At 36.2% G+C, this 26,831-nt stretch overlaps 1 protein-coding gene across 1 annotated transcript in view; it reads left to right on the top strand.

Moving 5' to 3' along the window:
* Positions 1–26,529, top strand: part of SLMAP (sarcolemma associated protein) — a 78,389-nt gene extending 51,860 nt beyond the window's left edge. Inside the window, 11 exon segments of the mRNA XM_066326713.1 lie at positions 3,648–3,704; positions 7,031–7,114; positions 7,379–7,438; positions 12,152–12,274; positions 12,855–12,929; positions 16,748–16,861; positions 16,864–17,067; positions 17,914–18,031; positions 18,345–18,516; positions 19,940–20,074; positions 24,607–26,529. Of these exon segments, the coding sequence (XP_066182810.1) occupies positions 3,648–3,704; positions 7,031–7,114; positions 7,379–7,438; positions 12,152–12,274; positions 12,855–12,929; positions 16,748–16,861; positions 16,864–17,067; positions 17,914–18,031; positions 18,345–18,516; positions 19,940–20,074; positions 24,607–24,696 (1,232 nt within the window). The 3' untranslated portion in view covers positions 24,697–26,529.
* Positions 26,530–26,831: the final 302 nt, after the last annotated feature.

Below are 26,831 nucleotides of genomic sequence, written 5' to 3'. Positions count from 1 at the left end.
TATTTTTATTTTTTAAGCACAATGAGCTTGCAATATCATCCAGTAATATGTCCTGATCTCTTAACATCTGTGGAGTGTTATGAAATCTGGCTCTGAATGATCTGGGAAGTCTCTTACTTTCTGATCATTGCATCCAGTTCACTTGTTGCTCATTCCATAGCTGCTTTTTAGTAACCTCTGGTGAAAACCAGTGATAACAAGAGCAGAAGTCATGGTGCTTTTTTTTGATCATTACATGATACTCATTATTAGCAAAAATGGGATGATTTACAGACCAAAGTGACATTTGTTGCCCTGCTAGTTTCCTGTCTTTCACTCCAGTCTAACTCTTCTTTATCTGTGTCCTCCCTTTTTCCCTTACTTTGTGATTTTTGCATTTGATTTTAAATGCAAGTCAACTTCTTCCTTTTCACCAACCTGATTTTTGCAAATTTATTAAGTAATAGTTTTTGGATTGACTGAATTTTTTTTTTAACTTTTCCTTTGACCTGCAGGTGTCAAGTAAAGTTAAAGCTATTTAGTATCACTTTTTTCAGATGGTTGGAAATTTATGCACTGAGAGACAGGGGTTTTATTGATTTTCAAGCCTGGCCTACTTCAAAGATTGTTTTGATGCCAAAATATAAATGTAGATGGGCCATGTTATGTTACTTGAGTGATAATTGTAATGTTAACAGATCTTAGTTATTCTATTGCACACAGTGATAAGCAACCTAAATCTAAAATAGAGTTCTTAAATTGAATATATAGGAAATACCTAAAAACCTAAAGGAAAGCTGGCTTTAAGCTGCAGGAGGAAGTACTAATTATCTTAAAGACGAACTGAAAGCTAACTTCACAGCAGACTGTGTCAGTACAAACATTAGTTATGTGTACTTCTCTGCTTTCTGCTAAATAGGGGCTGGATAACATGAAAGCTCAAGGTCTTTTGTGCCAGACATTAAAGCTAGGATCCTCACCTGAATTTATATTTTGGTAGCCAAGATTGTATGTCTTGATTCAGGGAAAACACAAATTGATTTTCAAACAAATCAGGTTTCTGAAGTCTTCTGAATAGTAAAATTTTAAAAATGCAGAGATTTAAAAGAGATGTTTTAAATAAGACATCTCGTTATCTTTTCTTTCTTGTTGTCTGGATTCTGCCATTTTTAGTGACTAGGGTGGTCACAGTAAAAAATAAGATTCTATGGAGTTCAGCAATACCGACATCCAGTTTTCTGTGTATTAAATAAATACCAGCCTGCTGAAGTGAACTGTTTTTTTGTTGGCTTATGTCATTTATTAACAGTAGAATTCTTGAAACAAGGAGAACATTCAGTTGTTCTGAAAGCTAGGAGAGGTGTCAGTCACCAGGTGCAAAACACTGGCTGTGCTAGCTTTGGGTCAGGCTGGACAAACTTCTGTGCTGCTGCTTAAGGTCTTGCCTGAAGAAAAAGTGCCAAGGAAACACCTTTTCTACAAATGGTGAAATCAGTAATGGACGCTAGAAAACAAGAAGCCACCATGGAAATGAAAAAAAGCCAAAAAACTCATGTTTGCAGTTTCTTTTAGTCTTGGAAACAGAGTGTAAAGAACTGCTGCAGAAGTTTCAATTTGGAAAACATGTCAAGAAGGGTAGCTTCTGTTTTGTATTGCAGTTATTTGGGGTTTAGCAGTTACTGAATTGTGAAAGCTAAAATATCCATCAATTCATAATGCTAAATTTAACTCTGTAAGCTGGTTATAGAAACTTAAGCTAGCAGTCTAGCATGGTTGAGGTGTTACCCCTTCAGATCAAGCAGTTGAAAGCTACTTTATTTGCTTTCAGCTGTTTTATTCAGATCTACAAGAAGAATTCCTCAGCTTTTTTCTTGCTGCCTTCCTTCCACTCCTCTTCCAACCACAGCTGAGTCCTGGAATAATAATATCTGAAGACTTTTGTTTAGATTTATTTTATTTTAAAATGGAAGAGGACTCGATATCAGTCAAACTCATGACTTGTGGCTGCCAGTAACTTGATTCCCTCCACAGTCCTTTCTTCAGTGTAGGCACAGTCATTCTCACCAGCTCTGAGGAACTTGAGGCTCTTCTGAACTTGGATGATGAGTGATCTCCTACAGTTGCTTGAAACCTAAAGCCAGTCCTGAAAATCCAGTGTTCTGTTCCATGTGTTTCTGAAGCAGTAGTAATAAAATGTTACACTAATGCAGGATAATATTTGTAGATCAAAGTAAGTGGTGGGAACATCTCTTTTAGGCTGGTTTATCTGTCTTTGTGTGGGAGGGCAGAGGATAGGACAACCTTTTGGCCATGAAAACCTGACTTCAGACTTCAGGGCTTTTTGTCTGAAAGCTTGTCTAACATCTAGGGTTGTAAAAGATGTCTCCTTCCAGATCTTGCCCTGCATCTGTCCTTAAATTGTCATAGTTACAGCAACATGCCATAGGAGGAGCAGAGGGATGAGTTCATCTTCAGAGATACCTGCAGCTGGAAATGCTGACTAAATTTATTTTTTTCAATTTTTTTTCAGTTTTTTATTATTATTTCTTTTAAATTTGAGGAGGATTTACTGTCATCCAGCTTCTTTAGTCTGAACTCTCCTGTTTGTGCTGTTCATTCAGCCTTCTCTGTGTCTCAGTTACCTGTTGACAGCACATGGAGTATCCAGCAAACTGCATTCCCTGCCTGGTTATCAGGGATCTGACAGGGAGAGCATGGAGGGGAGGCAGAGGCAGCTTCAAGCCTGATATTTCAGGGACTAACAGCTTTCAACATGGACTAAACTGCAAAATGTACTTGCACAGAAATTGAGGATGTGATCTGTAAGACGGGACCCTCGATACTTCTGTGTCAGCATTGCATCTTTAGGACTTATAAATAATGAAATCTCACCTGCAAAATGAAATTAATTATTCAGTAGTTTTTTTAGTGTCTTTGATTAATCCAATCCTGTTCTTCCCTTGATGTTCTTGTTTACCTTCATGTCCTAGCAGAAGTTAGGATGAAGTTTGCAATCTAGTCTCAAATTTCGCTTCTAAGATTTTTGTGCACCTCACATAGATAAGTAGACTTCCCTAAAATAGACTTTGTATAAAAACTCCATTTTTCATGAACATGAATGTAATGCATTCCTAGTTTTTTGGAGGTTTGTGCAGCTCTCTTGAAAGGTTTAAATGAAGAAAGGCTGTTTCTGTGTACCTTTCACAGGTGCGATTAAAAGCAATTGTGATGTCGAGGGGACTTCTCTATTGCTTTTTTACTGTGGTGCATTTCTAGATTTCTGCTGTGTTGGGTGGATGTCTGTTTCATGCAACCAGCTCTTCAAATTCCTTTTTTGATAACTAAACTTGAGAAATGCATTAATTATTTGTTGCTTCCAGTTAGATTTTTTTGTTGTTTTAAGATACATAAAATTAATTTTTCTAAATTCTAATTAGTGAGCTGCAGCATTATGTAAGTTAATAAGGAGAAATAATTATGCACTGTATCACAAAGTTCTGGTAGGCTTGTGTGCTCTGTTTCATTATTCTGTGCCAGAATAAAGTTTTTGTTCAAGCCTGAGTAGGAAGTAATATTACCAGCTTTTAATTTGGTCATGGAATGTACTCTATGTAGATGCATGCAGGGAAAATTTGAGCTTGGAAAGTAACACTTATTTTGTTTGGCAGACAAGATCATAGATGAAGGACATCTAACCAAAGAGGAAGAAACAAAGCTTTTGAAAGGTTAGACTTCTGGATTATTTAACTGTTTTTGAAGCATGCTTTTTCTGTCACTCAGTGCATGTTCTTTGTTTGAGTTTTGATTGAATACGCATTTGAGGAGAAATTCAATAAAGGGGAGGGAAATTGTTTGCTGAACTCTACTCCAAATACCATTGTAGGCTAAAAAGATTTAATGGAAACCACTTTTGAAGATTGAGTGTATGAAATGCTAGTCTCGATACTGACTGAGTTCTTACTTGAATATGCGTTTTTAAAAAAAGAATAATTTTTGTAAAGTCATTTCAAGTTTTAGTTCCTGCATGAATTCCAAACAGGATTTTGGTTTTATTATAGGGCTACACAGAAATAATGTTTGGTCTCATTGTAAGCTCTAAATAAAAGTAAAAATTTTACTAATTTTACTGTTTTCATTCTTACACCCTCATAACTTTAAAATAAGTATTAACCTCCTAAATGTGTCTTTTCCAAGTAAAATATATCTGTGCCTCTCCAACTATTTTCTCTTATGTATAAAGCAAGTTAAAATAAAGGAGCTAATTAAAAAAGACTTGTCAAGGAGCAGTCATTCTTACCTTACAATGCCAAGGTCAGAATTGCAACCAAGTGTACAGGTCAATATTTCTCAAGTGCCTAATAAGGTAAAATTGTTTGGACTTGCAGGTTCACTCCTCTCTTGCAGCTTTTTAATACACATTAATAATAAATGTTAGTTTGTTAAAAGGTCCAGTGTTTTAGAGACATTTTAATTTATCTTCTCTTCCTTCAGTGCATAGAATGTCACCTTTAACTCCTTTCTGTATGTGAGGAAGCTATAGACAAGGTGCCATATTTGGCAAAGGAATGCATACAATAACTGTAACGTAACACTTGCATGCCCCTTCCATTGCAAAGCTCTGAGCTATTTTTAGTGTTTGGTAATATATTCTAACTCATCAAGTATGATGTCAACACATTTTAATATACTTTATCACTTTGTCTATATTTATTCAGCTCAGTTTTATTACGGGAAATAGGAACAACTGCTGTGATATAATATAGGGCAGGAAAGAGTTTGTGCTTACGGCTGGCTCCAGAATAGGAAACTGGCTTCTGATAATTTGTCTGTCTTCTGCTGTTTCACATGTAGAACTGGTATATCTTTCCTCTGGTGCCTCATCTTTTGTGCCTTGTCTCAGAGGGGGAGGACACGAGGTGGGGAGAAGCTGGTGTACCAAGGGTGGGTGGGAGGGAAGAATATAAGAGGGTGCTGTGGGAGAGAGAATTAATTCAGTTCAGAGGGACTTGCACAGTTCCTCCCGTTTTGCACAGAGCAGGAAAGCAGTATTTCCATGGATGCCCAGATATGGTAAAGTTACTTGGATATGGATCTTGCTCAGCTTAGCGATTCTGAATCGGCCACTAATAAAAGTGACATGGGTGAGGCTTTTAGATTATACTTTTCTTAATAGTTTTAAAAAATAATGTATTACTTGGTTTAGTAATTGTTACAGTTTTAGTGACAATCCTGTGAGCTTGGTTCTGTATGATAATGGAAAATGTTTTGATTTGTAACACCTTTAGGTATTAGTTAAAAACTTTATTCCTAAGAATAAGAAAGAACCCTTGTTGTTTTAGCAAAGAACCACCCACCCCCTAAAGATTAATTTTGTAACTACAGTAGTCATTATGAATTTTGAAGTCTGCTAAAATTGGAGTTGTTTGGAAGACCTGCCAGGTCTGAACCCCTAGTGTGCTTCTGACTGTACGGGTTATTTTCCCCTTTCTCTTCTCCAGTGATTTCAGTTGCATTAGGATGGGAAGAGTCTTGCTCTTCATCAGCTGCTTTGTTTCTGCTTGCTGCCTTCTGTTTCATGTACAAATGGATGTTAATCTGGCACAGGGTTGTAGAAAACTTTTCATGTTAGATAAAGAAAAGTTGGGGGTTTTTTTTCTGTCAACCTGTCTGAGTTCTGTCGTGTTGATTTCCTCATGTAGCCACACAGGTTGTCTCCAGTTTCCACTTCTTTTGTTTTGGGGAAAGTTAGCTCTGTGTATTCTTTTGTTTTTTGAAAAGGTGTCTTATTATTCCCTTGGTTTTTACTTATTTTCATACACTAATCTTGTTGTATAACATGATTTATTTATTGATGTGCTTCTTTCTTCCCGTGTCCTGGTACTTCATTGTTGCATGTATAATATCTATATGCGGTGATATTATTTGTGTTCACTGTGCTTTTCTCCATGGATGGTACAAGTCTGTGTACTGGGAATGTGTATTGACCCCTTTTCATGTAGTATCTCTGCCTGGGACTTGAGACTCAGAGGAAACCTCTGTTAACCTCTGCAGGTGGGCAGCCGTGCTGTCAAAGCAAGGCTCTGAATAGGCAGCCAAGAAAGATTTTGTTTTGCATAACCTCACCTGCATGTTGGTGACAGACCTGCTGGGTTAGCCCACATCAAAGATGGTGTGTCCTCTTTTAATGGACCCACCAGAACTAAACCATAATTGTTATTTAAGAAAAAATTTTAAAATGTATTTCAGTCACGTATAATATTTAGACTTTGAGTCAGGGATGATTCTGTGTAGGACTAAGGTGCACTGGTGTAATTAAATCCTCTTACGTTTTGAAAATATGTGGTCTCCACTAAAACTATGTAACTGGGGAAAAAAACCCAACAAAAAAAATCCAGCAAACAAACAAACAAAAAAAAAACCACCCAACTGTGTGGCTTCACTAGGCTGCATGTAATAAAGTGCTCAATTATATATGAATACATATTTCATGGAGGTAATTTTTTGTGGAAACAACCTACACTGCTTGTCTTAATACAATTAAAACTGAAAATTCTTTTTAGAAACTAGTGTATTAATTTATATTGCTATGATTCTTTAATGGTTCACATCACACCTCTTTTGAACAGTACATTACGTACAAGACTTGTTTTTATTTTATTTGTCCAAAATACTGAAGCACAGTTTTATCCTTAACAGCAGTTTCTTTCTGACTTACTACAGTATCTGCATTGTTCTAGTTTTCTTTTCTTATTTGTTTGCTGATTGAATCAGCTTTTCCACAGTTCCAGCTGGCAAGAAAACAGCATTAACCCAAATTCAAGCTGTGCACGAGGTAATTGCATCCTTTATTAGAGGCTAGGCTGGGTTAATGACTCCAGGGATGCAGAATCCATTTTAGCCCAGACTTGCAAAGAAATAAGCACCCAACAGGTTTTTAACTGTTTCTTGAACCAAATTGTTTTCTATTGACATTTAGCAGTAGTTTGGTGTACAGGAGAAATTATGAACAAAGCATTTATTGATTGCAGTTGCTTTTCCTTGTCTGTTGCAGAGAACCAAGCACGAGTCAAAGAATCAAATGATTTGTCTGACACCCTTAGCCCAAGCAAAGAAAAAAGCAGCGACGACACTACAGGTGAGAGTTTAACTGAGATTTCTGTAACCTCTAATTAGCTTGAATTAAGTCTAGGTAATCATAAGCATTTTCTTAAAAGAATGGAGTGTATTATGCAGAGTTAGAGACAAGCTTACAGCAGTATTGTCTATTTTACTGCTTCATAATATGCCTCTTGTAAATTCAGAAGGACATAAGATGTTCTCTCCATGTAAAGAATGTGTATGTGAGAACTGTCTGCAGTCTGCCTGGTCTCTGAAAAGTGTGGGTTTTTCTTTTTTTTAGATGCTCAAATGGATGACCAAGATCTAAATGAACCTATTGTCAAAGTAGCTCTTCTAAAAGGTAAACAAATTTACTTCTGCAAATTTAGATACATGATCTGTATATGTAATCTTCTTATCTACCTAGTCTTAATCAAGTATGCATTAAGATAGAATGCTGGAATTCAAAGATGTTAATTATGTAGTATGGAAGAGTTAAATCAGTAATGACTCCTTTGGCTGATGTAAGAGCACACTTTTGAGTGTCGCTATAAAAATAATCTGTGTGTAAAGGTAATCTCTGTACTCACCAATGCTGTTCTAGGAAATTACATGTTATAACTTAGACTTGAAAAGTAGAGTCAGCACACATATAAGACTGTAGCTGTGGAGAAGAGGGATTCTTCCATCACTGACATTTTTCAAGCATTGTCAAATTTTACTTGCATAGCTTCCATCCCTGTCAGAAATGCTTCAGTTAGTTTGCAGCTGATGGCTTAATCAAAACAAGACTTAAAATTTTCTTTTTAATACAATCAAGATTGGAAGTTTGTGTTATAACTGTATTTTAAATGATAGCTGAGGCTTAGCTTTGAGCTTCATTTCTATAAAAGTAAATTTTTTTTTTTTTGCATTGAAGGCATATACTTAATTAGTAAGCTTATATTTGCATATTCATTAACTGAGGATTTTTGTGGCATATTAATTAGTTACTACATTTAGCGTACTGAAAATCATTTTACGCTTCTTTAACAATTAGACACTTTATAAGATCTGTAAAATTATGCTCCAAATTACGTTGAGGCCACAAGTAAAATAATGTCACAGGTCTTTGTGATTCAGAAAGAAAGGACACCATAACGGAACGTAGGAGACCTGTAAAAACTTTTCTCTGCAATTGTTAACACTCCTGAATTTCACAACAGAAGGGCTTCCAAAAATTGCAATAATTACTTTTGCTGTTTGGCAGTGTATAATATTGAGTTAGATATTTCCCAGTGGGCATCAGTTCAGCAAAGCAGTTTAGAAAGGAGTGTTTGAGATACTCAAACGGGCACGTTCCGTTTGGGGTTTGGTCTCTAATATCTCCAACTAATAACAAGTATGTTCAGTGACTTTCTGTACTAGAAGGTAGAATTCGATAATGTTGATTGTAATGATTATAATAGTCTTATTTTTGGTTATAAAACTGAGGTTGGCAACAACTTTTCCTCTTGAGAATTTTTATTGGCATTCCTATTTTGCTCTCGTGAGACCATTAAAGAATATCTGTGCAATGAATAATTTGCCCTTTTAATTTTTATGAAGAGCCTATAAACCCACAGTTTTGTTTGAGTTTTTTTTCAGAGAGCTACTTCATGCGCCTGACTTTGCCCTAAAAAGGATCTTATTTGTCTCAGAAGTGTTTTCAAGTAGACTTGTTATGCAGCCATATAATTAAGGAAGAGTGAGAACATTTTTGATCTGGTGGCAGTTTGGAATACAGAAATGGCCACTGGAAAAGGCAGCAGTTTTGTTGAAGTTTACAAAACAAATTAATGGAACAAAAAGATTATGAGACTCTTGATTGCTGTAGTTTCCTCCAAGCATTTTCCATCAAAATTTTTGAGTACATTCAGAATTTGATTCAAGTTTCTACAAGCCAGAATCTGACAAGGAGGGGAAGGGGGGAAGCTGTGACAGATTAGTTGGCTTTGTTTTTTCCCCTGCAAGGTAAATGACTTGACTAACCATTCATAACAGTTCCCTGGACACTTCTGTTGAAACAGGCTGTTTGGGACTACTTTTTGCCAAGTTAAGGACAGGTGAATGTTAAACAGATGGAAAGATGCAATAAATCCCATTGGAAGATTGGTAATCTTCTTCTAACCAATGCCCCTGTGTTTTCATAGTAATTAAAAGACTGATCCATGGAATGTTAGTAGGAAGTGTTTTCAGCTGAGGGTCTGCTGAAGAGTGGTAATTTACATAAGAAATTTTGAAAATCAGCAGTAGTCTGTCGGCTCAGAAATTCGGGAACCATTGCTTTATGTCAGAGTAACCAGATACTTCATTTTAAATACATGTTACATTTTCCTTCATGTGGATCTTACAAAGCTAAAAAAAAAATCTCAGGGTTGTAATTGTTGTGTCTGACTTCACCAGAGTACCCTGAAAATTGTCTTCTGAATAACCTGAGAGATCCTGCAAAATTCTGAAAGTGAACTTTCAGAAGTAAGGCTTGAAGAAGTACCAGGCTGTTCAGAAAGTTGCTTCCACAGGCCAGGCACATACAGATAAGGGATCATCAGTTAAGACCACAACCTGTGTGTGCCTCTGCGTTATCTCTGTAATCAAAAAAAAAATTTCTTTTGAATTACAATCGCTTAAAAAATAGTTTTTTAAACAATTTAAAAATTACCATTAGGTTCAATGTTAATGGGCACCTCGCTGTACTTGTGTGGGAAACAAAGTGGTATAAATAGAGAACATTTCTTAAAATGTGACAAACAAAATCGTCACAGATTAAAGCTTTCCATGAAGTAGAAAAGTTGAATGAGGTAGAAAAAAGTGCTCTATTTGACCTTTTCTTTTTTGTTTAATTCTTTCTGTCACCTTGTTGTAATTAATGGTAACTCCTCAGCCTTCTCTGAGAACAGTTAATTGTGATGTGAATTTGCTTCTTAAGGGATCTTATTCTAAGCCTGATGGTATTTAGTAGTTTTATTATTTGAAATAGGGCAATCCTACTCACTGAAGTACTTTTCAAAACTAGAATTTGCACAGAATTTATATTTGCTTTCAGCTAAAAGACATTTAATTTTCAGTTTGGGTAAGACTAAAAAGCTAATATTTTCTTGTGCTTCTATTTCTTGGCATTTGATTTAGAAGCAGGTCAGACACATGGAAATTCCCCTTTTGTGTTGATGTAGGAAAGGGTTTACCTTGATTGTGCCTTTGCTAAACAGATAATGTTCTCCCTTAAATTGAGTCTCTCATCTCTTTGAAGCAATACTGCTTTTTATGATGTGTGCTTTCATTGACCACAAAACACTGCCACCATGAAGTTCATTTAGGGTGTCTATTGTTGGATTTGGGACACTGCTTCTTTATCAGACAGGATTTGAGCATAATTTGTCAACTTCCTCATCCATTTTCTTCTGAAAAGTCTCATTAAGGAGGGTTGAAAGTCTAATTGCCCTAAATCTTTATTCATGAGAGGCTAAGAACAAAACATGTTCAGTAAAGAGAATTGGGTTTCAAACTAATAAACTATAAAACAAAGTATTTGGATGAAATATGTAGTCCCCTCTGTTCTTTCTGCTCTCATAACTTTGTTCAGAGAAAGTCTAAAAGCACATGTGTGTTCTCAGCTCTGCTCAAACCCACCAGATCATTACTGTGAGAGCAAGAAAAACAGCCCCTTAGAGAGATGCAGTATGAAGACTTCAGCATGATTCGCTAAACAATTTTCTTAATTAGGAGAACAAGAAAAAAATCTATAATTACTTTATTGATAACATATACAGCTAAATATGAATGTCAAAATTATAATGATGAGGTAAATTATAGTTTCTTTTAATTTTTTCCTTATTAATGAAAGGTCCAGACAAACGAAAGTAATATTTTTTCTAAGTCTTTATCTTAAATCCATATGGTCTATAGTTGCAGACGTTTATTGACCAGGTAACTGTCTAACCCTTTTCTATCCACTCTCTCCCATGATACACAGCTGGAATTCTTTCACCAATTTTCCTTCCTTACCTTTCTCACTGAACAAGCTCCATATAGAAGTTTTAGCCCTCTACCTATAGAGTTTATTAGTGCTGTTTGTGCCTATTGAAAGACCAGTTTGTGCACAGACACTGCGTAAGGAAAATCTAGTAAATGAGATTTTGCTGGATGCTGTTCCTGGCTTTGCAGATTCCTGCAGGCTAGAGTGTTTCTGAATATAATTTCCAGATGTGTGCCCATTAGAGGACGCTGCTCTTAGTAGCAAATACTTAGTTTTCCTCTTTTAAATTCCTCCAGAACTTCAGCTGTAAAAGTATTTATTTTGTAAATATCTTTTATCTCTTGTAAGACCAAGAGGCATTTAATATGCATTTTAACTAATAAAAAACTTATGGGGAAAAGCAAAAGCTTTTATTTAGAGTTTAAATAATGTGCATAGATTTATGATAATATTAAAGATACACCTAATATTTTAAGATATAATTTAAAACAAATAAAGTGCAATGTTTATCTTAATATTCACTGAACGAAATAAGGAGGTTGGAATTTTCTTCTTCTTAATTTTGTTTAAGGAAATTTCCCAAAATTTTTCCTTTCCTTGCTGGTCCCCAGAGGGAGAGGGGAAGGCTGAGCCTGGTGGTGTGGTGGGTGGATGGCAGTAGTGAAACATGGAATAGCAGCTCTTGCCTCTGGGCCTGTGCACTGATAGAGACTTAGAGCAGCTTCCTTTAAAAAGAGACAAGTTTTGAACACAGTCAAGGATTGTCTTAGGCTTGTTCCTTGTTTTTGTCTATCCAGAAGTCCTTAGCATTTTATGCAGTATTTTTAAAAACCCTCTAATTTTTCCTTGTTAATTTTTGTTTCATATTGCATGTTATGTATAATGAATGTTTTAAAGTTTGTGTATTTTTACTACTTTAAAAAGTATATTAATATTTTTGCTAATATTTGCCTAATCCAATTTTGAGTTTACTTTAACTAACTTTGGAAGGTTTTAGTAAACAGTTGCCAATCATCTCATGGCAGTGCAAATTAAGCTGTTGTACAAACTTATGATTCAAAGAAAATGTTCTTTTATCAGATGAATTGCAGGGTGCACAATCAGAGACTGAGGCTAAGCAAGAAATTCAGCAACTGCACAAGGAGCTGATTGAAGCCCAAGAGCTAGCTAGGACAAGTAAACAAAAATGCTTTGAACTTCAAGGTGAGACCCAGATAAACTTGGTTCTGTAGGGTATTCATTAAAATTGTATATATCAGGTAGTTCAAGATAAACCAACATGTGTTCATAATATTCAATACAGACTTGAACTCTGTATATTTCATCTTTGTTTTAGTCAGATAATGGATGTAATTGAATGTCTTCAGTGGTAGCTCTTTGTTAGATCATCCTATCAGCTATGTAGTTCTGTTGTTTTTGAGAGGAAATGGTATAGTCCAGTTTAATTGCATATTGTTCACTTTTCATTAGGGTTATATTTACAGCTTTCTTTTTTTCCCTTCCTCCCACACCAGTTTGCATTTAGCACACCTGGAGTTTTCAAATCAGGCAACAGATTATATCAATTTCAAATTAATTGTAATACTACCACAATAATGGAATGATGTCTTAGCATTAACTTTTATTAAACTACTTACACAGTTACTACCTTTGATAACTTCCTGAAGTAATATGCTTGTTTAACATTTTCATTTAAAGAGAGGTTTTGACTAAAATTAATTACACAGGTGAAATACATGTTACTAACAAAAACTTTTGGGCACATTTTCACTTTTACTTGTAGCTCTCTTGGAAGAAGAGAGAAAAGCATATCGATTGCAAGTTGAAGAATCCAACAAGCAAATAAATGCTCTGCAAGGTAGGAATTTTTTTCCCCCACTCCTTAGGGTAACTATATAGTTTTGACTGTTTCTGTGGCATCATAGTCACTAATAAAGGACTAATTTAGTTGAGTGTATGTTTTAAATATGATTTCTTTCACCATATCCTTCAATGTTGTTGTGGAATGTTTCCTTTCAATTCCTATGGTTCTAATAGCAACTCAGAAAATGCAAAAGATGTAATCTGTCATAGGTACCTCTTTTCCCATTAGTCTTTCTCAGTTCTGAATGGTCAGTGAGCAGTTCTTACTGTGACTGCCTTCAGAGCACTCAGAAGCTTTAGGTGCTTTTGTGCTACTCAGTCTCTTCACTTGATTATAGGATCCTCTTAAAGAAATTTCTCATCCAGATCCACATCCAGCATCACAACATGCAGTAAAGTTGCTGCAACAGAGACTCTGTCCATGCCTTTTTGAGGACTGCTATAATCAGTCATGCTCTTTTCAGCCCAAAATGTGTACAGCAGGATGTAATCCCATGATTTACATCACTTCTGAGTCACATGTTCTGTATGATGTTAACTTGCCATCCATGTATGTGAGTGAGATTGTTGATCAAGAGTCTGTCTGTCTATCCAGCCTTAAGGACAAAAATGGTTATATTACATTGTAATTTCCTAAGAGCAAGCATTAGTTTGAAGAGCTACTCAGCCTCTGATTATTACCAAACTCAGGAGCTTCATCCCTTGGGATCTTTGTCAGCATATCATTTGCTTTGGACCCAAAAATGTCTGGAAGGCAGATGAGCAGACAGGTGGATTGACAGCCCTGACTTTCTTAGGAAGTCAAAATAGCCCTAGAAAGATTATTTTCTGGGCAGTAGTTTGTTGGATAATGTGGTACTTGTCATACATTAGTTACACTGAAAAGCTTCTGTAATTGCTCTGTTTTATGTGACTGTCAGCAAAGAATCTTTACATTTTCTGCTGTTGGTCTTGTAAGAAAGAGTATCTTACAGAATGCTTATCTTTAGAACAAGAGGAGCAATTTAATTTTGTGTGTTACCTTGCTAATAATGAAAGTTCTCCAAATGGTAAATGATGTAACAAAATTAGAAAATATTTGGTAGTTATTTCTATGCAAGAAAAAATATCCCCTCTAGAAAGAGAGGATGAAAGTAGAAACTTGACAGAGCCAAACTTAATTGCCGGATTCCTCTTCTCAATTCTGTACTTTCTGTTTTCTCAATCCTTCTCAAGAGAGGTCTTGGTTATGTTTCCTCCTCTCTCTGTTGTAGTTCAAAATGTTCTGATGTTCACTGTGTGCTGTGCTGTTTCCCAAACTTTTAGGGTGTGACATATCTCACAGTTTGGGAAAAGTTGTCAGAATTCTCCCTTGGCAACCCTTGTGAACTGCAGGGGAGGAAAAAAAAACCAAAACAAACAACTGGCAGCTTCATGAAGTAACATTTCTAGAAGTATTTTCAGGAAATCAGTATTCTAGCCCAGCCAGTGTTGTTGGCTTTGTTTGTGATAGAGAAGAGAAAGTGCCAGAGAAACAACTGAGGTCGTGTCTCTACATGTCAGGTTCATTAGATGAACACATAGGTAGAGAAAGGAAATTCAAGTAACTTGTTGCTCCTTATTTAAAAGAAATGAAAGAAGCAAAGCATTCCGTTAGATGAGGTAATGGCTTACATAAACGAGAGATGTAATGGAAGTTTTCTTTCTAATTGTCCTCTCAAATTATATCGAATGCTTCAGAAACCATTCCCATATTGTTAGTAGTAATTTTCTTGTGTAAGTTATTTCTACAACTCCACCAAACTTAGAACTTCAGTGTGCATTTGAATTTTCGGTCCAAGACTCTTTTCAGGCCTGAACATCTAAAGGCAGAGTTGTTCATCAACAACATGCACAGGATAAAAACCACATTTCTTTGAAATGTTACCAGTACCAAGAAGTAGGAGTTTAGCCTGGTTTGATGAAGAAAATACATATCAGAAGGGTATGGTTGCATTGCTTTGCTCAGGGACCTGCTGTATTAACAAGTTGTACTTCTTGGTGTTTTAGTGCATATTATTTTGGTAGTCTTCTAATACAGAAATACATGAAAAGGCAATTGTTGATGTATCATGTGTTGTCTTACTGTCAGATTTATCTCATCCACTGCTTCATTTGCTTTCTGTTAGTATAAGCCTGTAGAAATTATTTTCAAACTAAGTCATAGTAAGCCTCATTTTGCTCATATATATTTCAAAATCCATCATGCTGCAAATGTTTTTGTTATGGAACAGATAGACTGTTTCATCTCACAGATAATTGCCATGAAATTAATTTAATATTTTCTATACTTGATCTTGGGTATTACAATATATAATAATAACTACCATATTTTTTCGCATTATGTCTTTTCCTTCTAAGTGGGGACTTGAGTAATTCATAGGTTCTTTAGTGTATTTAATGAGATAAATGTCTTGCTGGAGCCTGCTTAGAGGAGGGGAAAAAAAAGGTGAATTTTTCTTCTTTGTTGCACATCAGCAAAGTTTCTAGGTTCTCCAATTCTTTCTGTATTGCTGCATATGTAGCTGCTGAAAAACATCAAATATAATTGTCATGGAGGTGCAAGTCTCCTTTGAGTTGCTCTGATGCTCTGTCCGTTTACAGCCACATTCTTCTTATTAATGTTCTTTAATGGATTGAGATGACAAAAATAAATACAAGTAACCTAGGAAGGTTACTCCACCTTGGTTATCCTCCCCGTGCTTTTCACTGTCCTGTTTTTCCCTTTTATTCTGAAACATACAACTTTAAATCTGTAATTCTGACCCTCTGCAGTATCTTACACGAGGGTTTCAAGTGCTCTTAAGAATTTTACCTTTTCTTCTCAGGGTAATTCTTCATTAATTTAATAATTGCTTTTTTTGCATGTTGAAATAAGTGAAATACATTTTTTTTAAAAAAGTGAAATAGGACAAACAGCAATTAAACATTTGCTCCCATCCGTGTTATAACTGTTGTTCTCTTTTTCTTTCATACTTACCTTTCCTCTGTACTGTACTTTTATTTTAACTGTTTGCACTGGATTCTACTTGTGTATGTGTTCATGAAAAATTGTGCTTTGAGATGTTTTTAGTAATGAAAGAGTTTTAGATGGGAGTAATTTATAAGGTTTGCTTCATGCAGAAATATCAAGTAGCCTCAAGTGTATGTGACTGCTGCACATTTACAGTAAGCTGTAAATGCTAAAGGACATTCTTCTAGCTCAGTATACATGGTGCAGCTGTCCCTTTCAATTTAAAATTCGTCTTGTTATTTGAAAAATGCTTTTTGCAAAGAAATCATGTCTATTTCCTCTACTGCATGTTGAGAACAGAGTAGAAATTATTCTGTGTCTCAAATGTTTATAGACATTTTAAGTTAACTGCTGAACAGGCAAACATTTCCAGTGTAGCTTTGCAAATGTTTGGCTTGTGACAGAAGCTTTCTTGGTTTTCCTGTTGTCCCTGAAAGCCCTAATGTCCTTGTCCTCTAATAGTTGTTTTGCTTACAGTGATGCTGGATCTAAATCTTGTTTTCAGATTTTGGAAAGTTGCTTTGGTATCACACACATAGCACAACCTTGTCTAAGACAGCTTTGTCCATACATAATTTTCGGTTTTTTTCAACTCTGTATTACATGGCCTATGTTCTTGCCTCTTTAAGGTACAGCATTTGACAGGATAAATATAATTTTCAGTTGCATTAGCCTTCTTTAGTCCTGGTTAAATACCAGTGTGTTGAGAAAGGGAGGTAAGATTTTTAGGTATTTTGTAAATACAGTTTGAAAAAATATTAACGTGAATGTCTACTTTCCAGCTCAGTTGCGAAGGTTACAAGAAGAAATTGAGAATCTTCGCAAGGAAAAGGAGAGTGAAATTTCAAGCACTCGAAATGAACTAGTCAGCGCTCAAAATGAGATTCTGTCACTTCAAAAGTAGCAGAAAAAGCAGCATCAGAACGAGACACAGATATTTCTACATTGCAAGCTGAGCTGCAGACGGTGCGAACGGAGCTTGAACGGTGGAGGAAAGATGCCTCGGATTATGAAAAAGAAATTGTCAATCTGCAAGCCAGTTTCCAGCTCAGATGCCAGCAGTGTGAGGAGCAGCAGAAGGAAGAGGCCTCTCGCCTGAAAGGTACTTGCTTGAAAGGATGTCACAGAGCATGGCTACCAGAGCATCCTGCTCACTGTGGTGAATACCAATTACTCAATCTCTGTTTGTCTGTCCCTTTGTAGCCATTTGCTCTGTGTGTATATATGTATGTGTATGTGTATATACATGTGTGTACATGTATACCTACATGTGTATGTATTTATGTGTATGTACCAAGGCTTGTGGTGTTAGAGAAGACATTTTGCATGCTTCATTGAACAGTTATTGTCAATGATGCCTAAATTAACTTAGGTACTCTTTGAAATCAGTAGAACAAGTGTAACTCCACTTGGAAAGTGGAATTACACTTTTACAGTTTGAAGGATTCATACTGCCAAAAATTTCCAGGACGATTTGTATAACTTCTCTATTTCTTAAGCCCATTAAGGGGGAGCTCCTGAATTTTTAATTCTAACAAAGTTTCACCAAAGCTTATTGCTTTAAACATTCTTTTCCTTGTAACAGAGGTGTGGTATCTAGTGATTCTCTTGCTGTTTTCAAACCTTGGAAATTATTTTATTCAAATAGGCTTTTCTACTAGTGTTTTTAAAATACTAAAGTTGACCCATAAAAAGATTTTCTAGTTCTTAGTACCTTAGAAAAAGCTTTAATGAAAAAAGTAACTTGCCTGGCTATAATAAACCTCACAACAGTAGAAGATACTGCAATGTTGTACAGGAGCTCATGAGAGAATTCATGTGACATGATTATAAACAAGTATATTTGAGATTTACAGCTGATACCAACTTTTCTTCCATTTATTAGCTGATGTTCCTTGAAGTAGTCATAAAATAATCTTACTTAATTGAATCAACTTATACATTGCAGGTGAACTTGAAAAGTTGAAGGCAGAGTGGATTGCTCTGGAAGCTGAATGTGTTAAACTGAGGAAAGAAAATACTTCACTTGCATCTGAACTTCAGCGACAAGAGAAGGAGCTTTCCAGGTAAGGGCACAGTGGTTTGTCTAGGAAGTACCACAGTAGCTGAAGAGTTTTGGTGGTGGTGGGTTTTACCTCCCAAAAGAAAGACTGAATGTTAATTATACACAGCAAACTGTGTACATATTTTTAAAAGCAAGACCATGGCCAGCCTTTTGTGTCAGCACTGTGTAAAGGGAAACAATAATGGTGTACTTCTGTGATTGCTCTAAACTGATATTTACATATCAAAACCAATGTGTTAAGCGTTCAAGGGTGAAAAGTGCCTGTTTGTGTAAATTTAAAATGCTTAAGGAAGCAATTGGATTTTGTTTTTCAGCTCTCAGAAACAGAGTTTAGCACTAACCAGCGATATAAGTGTTCTTGAAATGTCTCGAAAGGAACTTGAAAATCAGATGGGAACTTTGAGAGAAAAGCATCAACGGGATGCAGCCAGTCTGAAAACTCAACTCAGTGAAGCTGAGAGTCAAGCAAAGGATTTTCAGAAAGAGGTAACATGAAATATTTCCATTTTGCAAGAATGTAATGCCCAATGACTGATATTTTTAAGCTAAAAGACAAGGGAAAGTTTTCTAGTAAAGAATTTTTTTCATGTGTTTATTACAAGCAGTTTAAATGGTAGCTAAGAAAATAAAAACTGGGAGTCAAATCTAAAAAGGAAGACTTCAGGCAAATATGTGTTCTTTGAGAACTTCCTAAACTTTACTTACATGCATTACTGTAGTGAATTTACTTTTAAGATGTTCAGACAGGTAAATAATTTTTCAGAGTCTTCATGGACATGATGGTCCAGAGTTTTTTTAGCTGTTGTGAGTCAAAGTTTTTTTGTTTTGTTTTGTTTGTTTGTTACAATCTCATCTTCCCAGATAGATTTGAACTCTTATTTGGCAATGGGACTACACATTCTTTACAAAAATCTCCTTTTATCTTAGTGCATTTGTAAGTGCATAAGGAGGAGTCAGCATTCTGAGCATGTATTTAATCCGTCCAGACTCTAAAGTTTATGTCTGGAAGAGGGCCATAGTCTCCAACAACTTACTTGCTTCTCTTACGAACATTTTGAATGTTTCCCTAGTCACTGCTCTTAGTTTCTTTTGCAGTCCTTTTGTTTGCTGTGTGGTTAATTCATCCATGTCACATTCCTTACAGTTCTCAGAATCTGAAAATCCCAGTTGTCTTAATCTCTGTTTTGTAATCACATCAGTATTTCTAAGGATGCCTCATCTTCTAAATTTGTGGTGAATTTGTGGCCAGTACTGGAGGTCATTGGTTTGTCCTTATTAAGCCCTGTCGAGAGGACTGCTAGAATAGAAGAAGTGGAGTGTGGGTTTGAAAAAGGAAAAGCACTTGTTCTGCAGGGAACATGTCACATTCACCCACTACTGTTTGTACTGACCCCACGGAGGATAATGGCATGACAGTAACAAGGCATAATGTTTTTTTAATGCTGCCTTGCTCTTACATTTGAATTTGCTGTGTGGGAAGAGGGTTTGATTTACTTCATACAGAGTGTTGAATTTTGCACCTATTAGAGGGGTGTAGGTATGTAAGCTGCAGCTAGATGTAAGACCACTATTCAAATGTGAAATGACTCCTTGTTCCCGTTTCTTGTTTCGTCCTTAAAGTGTTTAGTCTTTTCTAATACGATAATGAATAATTGGTATGAGAGACTAATTAAGGCTTTGCATTTATTTTGTATTTCCTTGGATTTAGTAGTCCTAGCTGTGCCAAGCTGGGCAAAAAAATCTAATCTAGAAGAAAAGGAAATCTAAATTCTACCCTGCTTTATGAAGAGAGAGTGCACTGATGTGAGTTAGTCTAGGCAGATGACAGAAAAGGGAGCTGAGTGCTAAGCAGATGTCAGCATGTGTTGGGTGTCCAGGGGTCCACAGATTGTTCTCTCTTTGTCTTTAGTATGAAAGAACACAGACTGTGCTCTCGGAGTTGAAGGCAAAGTATGAGGTGGCTGAACAACAAAACCAGTCACTCACGGAAGAGCTCAAACAATGTAAAGAAAACCTGAAGCTGCTACAAGAAAAAGGAAACAATGTAAGTCTGTGCCAAATGTGTGGGGAAATCAGGTTATTGCACTGGCAATCCTGCTGATTGAAGGACTATAGAAGAGTGAAATAGAAAAGGATCCATGTTACACAAAATTCCATTCTGGTCCTGTGCAGATTTTCAGATCATTACACTGTTACAATTACCCATGAAAGTTAAATTTGCAGTTCCTTGACAGTTTTAAGTATGTCTTTAGATACCTGCTCTCTTGAAATCGTGTGTCTTAAGTACTAGTGACCAGAACTAAGTAAAATTTTCTGATTTCAAAGAATGATACAGGAGTAAAAGCTGACAAACCTGTATCTGAATGAACTGAGTAAACCTTTTCAGGCTGCTCTCATTTTATTAGTATTTATTACAATGGATATTCTCTTTACTCTTGCTTATGCTTCTTAACCATGGTTATTTCTGATGTGCTCATGCTTTAAACAGTACAGTTGAACTGTCCTTTCTATTCACTAAAGTAAATAGTGGTTTTTGTTTTTCAGTTTATTTGAGAGGTTGTATCATTAGAACTAGTTCCCAGCTAGAGACAACTTTTTATTTTACTGCGATTCTGAAATCTTCCAAACATTAAGGGTGTGGCAGACACATTATAAGGTGGTCATAGCCTTATTTTAGGTCCCTTACTACCCTGGGAGGGCTGTTTTTATCTTCCTGTACTGCCCTCTGTGGTCAGTGCAGGGTGAACAGCTCCTGTAATGAACAGTACAAAACAGGAGGATAATGAATGCTCCATAACAGACTTCAGCAAACTGTCTCTGACTACAGACCAAGTTGTACAGGTCCCATCCACTAAATCAGATAACAGCTGGATGCCTAAAGTTTGTACGAATATCCTTGCCGTAATCAATTCTTGCATATAAACCTTGAACATCATGGAGCTGTCAAAGCTGTAAAGAATTCAAAGCCTTTCTCACTTTTTTCAGTCATATTTTCAGGAATATGATTTCATAATTCTCTTGGAACCTGGTTCTTGTTTAGAATTTTTCTGCAATGCTCAGGTAATGCTGAATTACTTGACTGACTTAAAGCAGAAGTCAAAACAACCAGACTAAAACCTCACCCCATTTTAATAGGTCACACTGAATAAATAATTGTGAATATGAGATTTTTCTGCTCTGTTAGAAACATTAACCTCAGAATCAAAATGATCAGTGGAAAAAGGGGGATAGTTAAGGGTTGAAATACTGTGAAGGAAATTGGAGCACCTGATGAAAGTGAAAAAAACTAAAAGGAAATTATAGGGAGAATTAGAGGTGAGTATTTAAATGGAAAGCAGAAACTACAGCAGTTGCCAAAATCTGCTTCCAGAAGAGAGTTAATTGTGACAGTGGAAACCTGGAGGTCAGGGTGTGATGAAGAACATCCTCCATATAAGGGCAAACTCACTGCTCACCAAACATTACTCACAGTCAGTAATGTAAAACATATCCATCTTGGGGATTGTTTCAAACATCATGGATACTGGGCTGAGTTCCAAGGTCACATTTTTCAAGTACCATTGCCCCCTTATGCTGGAATCATTATCTGCTACTTCATTTCTGAGGACAGAAAGTGACTTCCTTCCCACTGTGGGATTTTGCAGCCCGTCTGAGTTTGCATATCTTCATATTCTCATAAAAGATGCACAGTTTTGTTGAAGCACTTAATTAAATGCTCCTTGACAATAGGGAGATTTGTTATGTATTGATAAGTTTGTGAGGGGAAAATCTGATCATTTGAAGGTGATCTCATTGAATGTGATGGATATTTATCATTGGTTTCATTTGCCAAGAATGTGTATAACTTACAAAAAAAAAATCCCTAGAATTGTTCAGAGAAACAACAAATGTTAGAAAAGACAAGGCTTCTGTACTCCATTTGGGATATAATTTAAATATTAAGTTTTAATATTTAAGTTTTAAAAAAGATTTCAGTGTTGTGTTTTTGAAACGCTTAGCGGTGTGGTGTACTACTTGTTGTTTGCATGCTTGTAGTCACTGGTTACTTCCTGATGCGCTTTACACAACAGAGTTAATGATTTGAATGCTTTAAGACCATTAGCTGCTCTGGTTGATTTAAACCTTTGGCACTTTTTTGGGCACTGCTGTGATTATTTCTGCCAACAGGCTTTCTGTGGGAAGGTGGCACTGTGATTCGTGGCACCTGTTACACAAAAATAATCTTGCATGAAAAAGTCTTCTGTGGTTACACATAATTTTTCTGTTAAGTATTTTCCTTAATTGAAAAAAAAATTAATTGACCCAGACTAGAATACCTTCTAATATTTCTGTGTTTTGAACCATATTGGAGGTTCTGTGAATAAGTGATTCCTACAAATTCGTAACAGGACAGATTTTACTTACTAATCCCAATGTTTTAGAAAAGTTAAGCATGAATTTATCATTGGTTTATTTATTTGACTGAACAAAATCAAGGTAATTTCAGCACAAACAGTTTTAAAATATTTGGCATGGTTCAACCTTACCCTCTGTGTGTCCTTGTGTGTGCACAGATATATAGAGTAGGATACAGAGAAACCAGATGTCTTCCAAGGACAGCTTAAAAAGCATTTAGGTCCATTTTTGCTTTTAATTTTTCATATCACAGATAAAGGCTGTTCCATCCAGAATGTGCAGTAGTTTCCATGAATAGAACATAGCTGAGAAAAAGTGTGGATGGTTCTGAGGAGGCCATAAGCTGGATGAACCCTGCAGTCTGGACAGCTGCTGGTTGGCCCAGCTGCAGCATTTGATCAATTTTCAGAATTGCATTTGGTCACAAGGCTGCTGACCTGGCAGAGATGCTGAGCTTTGTGGTATCTCTGATAGAAATGTGCTTCTCTGCTTTTTAGTAACTGGGTGTGGATTGTACAGTCATGTTACAATCTCACGGAAATGTCTGAACTACTGGGTTTGCCTGTGGGCATAGCTGCAATTGATTCACTAACTGAGGAAAAAATATTGTTTTTCTGGAGGCTGGTGATGGAAAATGGAAAAGGCTAACTAGCAAGGAATAAACAAATAGCTGAAAAATCCAGTATTTGATGTGAGTCTATATCTCAAGAAATCCAAATGGGATTTCCTCTTACAAAAAACTAAAACCAACTATAAATAAGATACAGGCAAATCAATTTAACATTTTTTTTTTCACATGCTAAATTAAATTCCGAGTTGTGACAAGAGGTTTCTTGGAACATTTTCTGCCTACTTCCCTTTATTTTTAAACATCCCTGTTCATTTTAGTAGAATGGTGTACTAACTTTGTATACCAGATTAGATAATGCTGTAATGTGTTAGATGTCTTTAATACATTTCAATTAAAACAGAACTTACTGACTTATATTCCCCTCTCTAAATCATCTTTACCTGATTGGTTTATAGCACTAAGTGATTTTTAATATCCCTTCCCTTCTTTAGCCTTCCATATTACAACCCGTCCCAGCCATATTCATCGGCCTAATCCTGGCTTTCCTGTATTGGTGTTACGGCCCATTGTGGTAGCGAAAGGTACAAGCACTACTGTTCAGTCAATGTATGTTTGTCCCTCTCACCTGTTTGTGCCATTTCTGTATCAAATAGTGCATGGTGAAATGCTCACAGGTATTTCTTTACCTGAAGCAAACCCTTCATTTAAATATGCCATTCTGTTGACACTGATGAGCTGAGTAATCACTAATCATTTGACATCTCTCTGATTTCTTTAATTCTTTAATAATTAACAATTAGTTTGTTCTAACTGGTGCTTGAACGTGCCTCTTCTAACGCAGTTTCAGTTTGTCTTTAGCAATGGGCTGCCTTTTGCACAATGCTGCAATGTTAGGGCTTGTAAGAAAACTTAATTGCTTATTAACTATAAAAAATGAAGAGTTTGCATCTAATAATAAAATCCAACAAGCTTTGGTTCCTATCTGTGGACTAAGAAATTCCTCTTTGTCTCTAAACACTTTAATTTTTCTCAGTATTGCTGATGGAATGATGGAAAAAAAAAAGACAAGAAATAGGTGGTTGGTTTGTATTCTGAACTTTCAGCTTGCATTTTCTCTTGTCTCTCAGTGTGTCTCCTCTTAAAATGCCATTGTTGTCATGCAGTGTTGTGACAGTCTGTTAAAAATGGTGTTGTTAGGATCTGCTACAAACTAAGTCACAGATGTGGATTTAAACGGTCAAAATTTAAAGATGTGCATAAACCTCTGTCTGGCATTGCCTTGGCATGAGCGATGTTTTACACATCTCAAGCCTTCGCATGTGCAGTGGCAGATTTTCTCCGAGGTGTGTGCAGTAACAAACCTGGAGATACGGAGCTGCCAAAAGTCCTGCAGACAATCCTCAGTCACGAAGAGGCGTGGAGTTCCCTGTGCTAGAGGAACGTGGTTTGCTGTGGTGCTCCAAGCCAGGACTAGCCTTCAGCAGGGCTTGTGGGTAACATTGTAGTGATGCCTACCAACAGGTGCTCAGGACTTGCAGGAGCCACGAGGTAAACTGATTAGTATGAATTAGAACAAATATGATATTGATTTCTTTTTTCTCTCCACACAGAGACAATGGCCTTGGATGCCTGTGATGGCAGCTTTGGTTGCTGTAACAGCCGTGGTGCTGTACCCAGGCCTAACCAGAGCTTCTCCATGAGAACTGTTGTTGAATCCATACACCGTCCTCCCTTAGAAGCTGGCAACATTCATATACTGAGGGAAAACAGATTAATTATCTTCCTTTTTACCTCTTAATACAGCACAGCTCTGCGTGAGAACAGCAGTAGGGTCATTTGCTTTAAACTGTATAAAATGTATCTGTCTATAAAGAGGGAATAAAATCGCGATTCATTATACTGTGAGCAATATTTTGCTTACAACTTCATGCAAGTTGTAAATTAGTATGTTGGGATTCTGAATACTATAATGGTGGCCTAAAGCAGGCTTCTTGGTACCAAATTATTTATAATGGCTTGGGTTGTGGACACTGACTTTAGAATCTGATTGCTAGACTTAAGAGGGAAGTACTGATTTGGATATCCAAGCCAAGTAACCAAGAAACAGATGCAGTGTGCTCAGTGCCTTTCAGTATGATCTATTTTTTTTAAAACCAGTGTATCATTTGCTTGCTGTTAGTCACTGAGCTGTTGGGAACAAGACTTAAGAAAATTTCTCTTACCATGCCTTTCAAAGGAAGCATATTTTTCTTTCATAAGGATTGCTTTATTAATGGGTTTTGGGAATAAACACAATTCATGTCCAGCCTTAAAGAGATAGAGATACTGATGGTGAAGACCAGCCTAAAGTATTTAGTGTGTGTGTGTGCGAGTGTAAGCATGTGTTGTGTCTTGAGTGAACTAAGGTGTTTCTGGGAGCAAGTACTTGGTCATTGATGGACATAGTGCAGTGATTCAACTTACGTTAACTTTAGTTTGAATGTAATTTATTAAATTTCATATATTTAAAGAGATACGTTCTTTAAAAGTATGAATACCTTCTCACATATCACATGTATCAGTTTATTTTTCGGTCATTTGATACTCTGACTTGAGCTGGAGATGCTCTTTAGAATAAGCTTTGTGGACATAACTCTGTTAAGAGAACTGCTACAGTACGTCTGTGATCAGCTGAGAAAATCTAGATACATAAAATACTACGAAATTGAAATCCTATACCTGATTAAGTATTGTCAGGTAAAGATGATTTTAATTTGGTGGTAAAATTTTATGGCTCCTTATCACATGGCTGTAAGTATGATGCAGTGGTCCCCATTACAAAGTTTATTTTCCTTATCTAAGTACTATAAACTATCGCTATTTACTGACTTTTGGTGGGAATCACTGTAGTTAGTGCTGAGTTAAATGTTGACTCTAGTTGTGTTGTTCAGCTCAACAGTTCTGTCAAAAAGGTTTATTAAAGACTTAAATAATATGTTAAGAATGGTAAAGTAAAATGGCTCTGCTAAAAGAAACTTCAAAACAGGGAGGTAATCTCAGCAATTCAATTGGCTTTAAAGAATGTTATGGCAATCGACAGATAGTTTAAATATTTAAATAGAAATTTAGTATATAATTTACTTTGTGAGGTTTTAAGGGTCATTGTCCTTTAATTAAGGGTTCTGTCTTAAGTTACATGGGATTTCCTAATGGGAGGATTATTAGTTGGAGAAAATAGTCCGCAAGTGACTTGTAGAAAATAATTATTGTCATTTACTTCATTCATTTCATCCTTTCATCCTTTTCAGTTGCAGGAAGCCAACCCAACCACAGAACACTCGTATGCCAGTGGTACTTAGTACCTCTTGTATATAGGTTATTGCAAATATTGTTCTGAAATGCTTAACTTCAGAATTACATTTTTTAAAGTAATTAATTGTTTTAAATCTATTTTGTAAAGATATAAAAATACAATAGAATTTCTGGAGTACAGATTAAACTATTTGCACTAACACACGTGATGTGCATGATTTAATAAAATAATACTCTCCCTATGCATGTTTGAGTTGAATGTCATTTGAAAACAAGAGATTCATGCTAAGTTTCTTTGCACTAGATATTGGCCACAGTTACTAGGCACAAAGTCTACAGCATGTCCAGTAAGAGCAAAAGACTTTTTTTAACCTTTTATTTCACATTTGCACTGGTTTAAGTTTGGTCTAGCTGATGCCTCTCAGTGGTTTTCAGAAGGAAGTGGGGTAGCAGAGAGTCATGGAAGGCTTGGGAGCATATTGCCATGGAGGAGGAGAAAGTGTCCTGAGCTGCGGGTGGATGTGCCCATGGCAGGAGCAGTGAG

This window comes from Sylvia atricapilla, chromosome 11 (genome assembly GCF_009819655.1).
Source record: "Sylvia atricapilla isolate bSylAtr1 chromosome 11, bSylAtr1.pri, whole genome shotgun sequence".
Taxonomy (NCBI): Eukaryota; Metazoa; Chordata; class Aves; order Passeriformes; family Sylviidae; genus Sylvia; species Sylvia atricapilla.
Note: the sequence above shows the minus strand (reverse complement) of the source record. Positions and strands in the feature narration are given on the sequence as shown.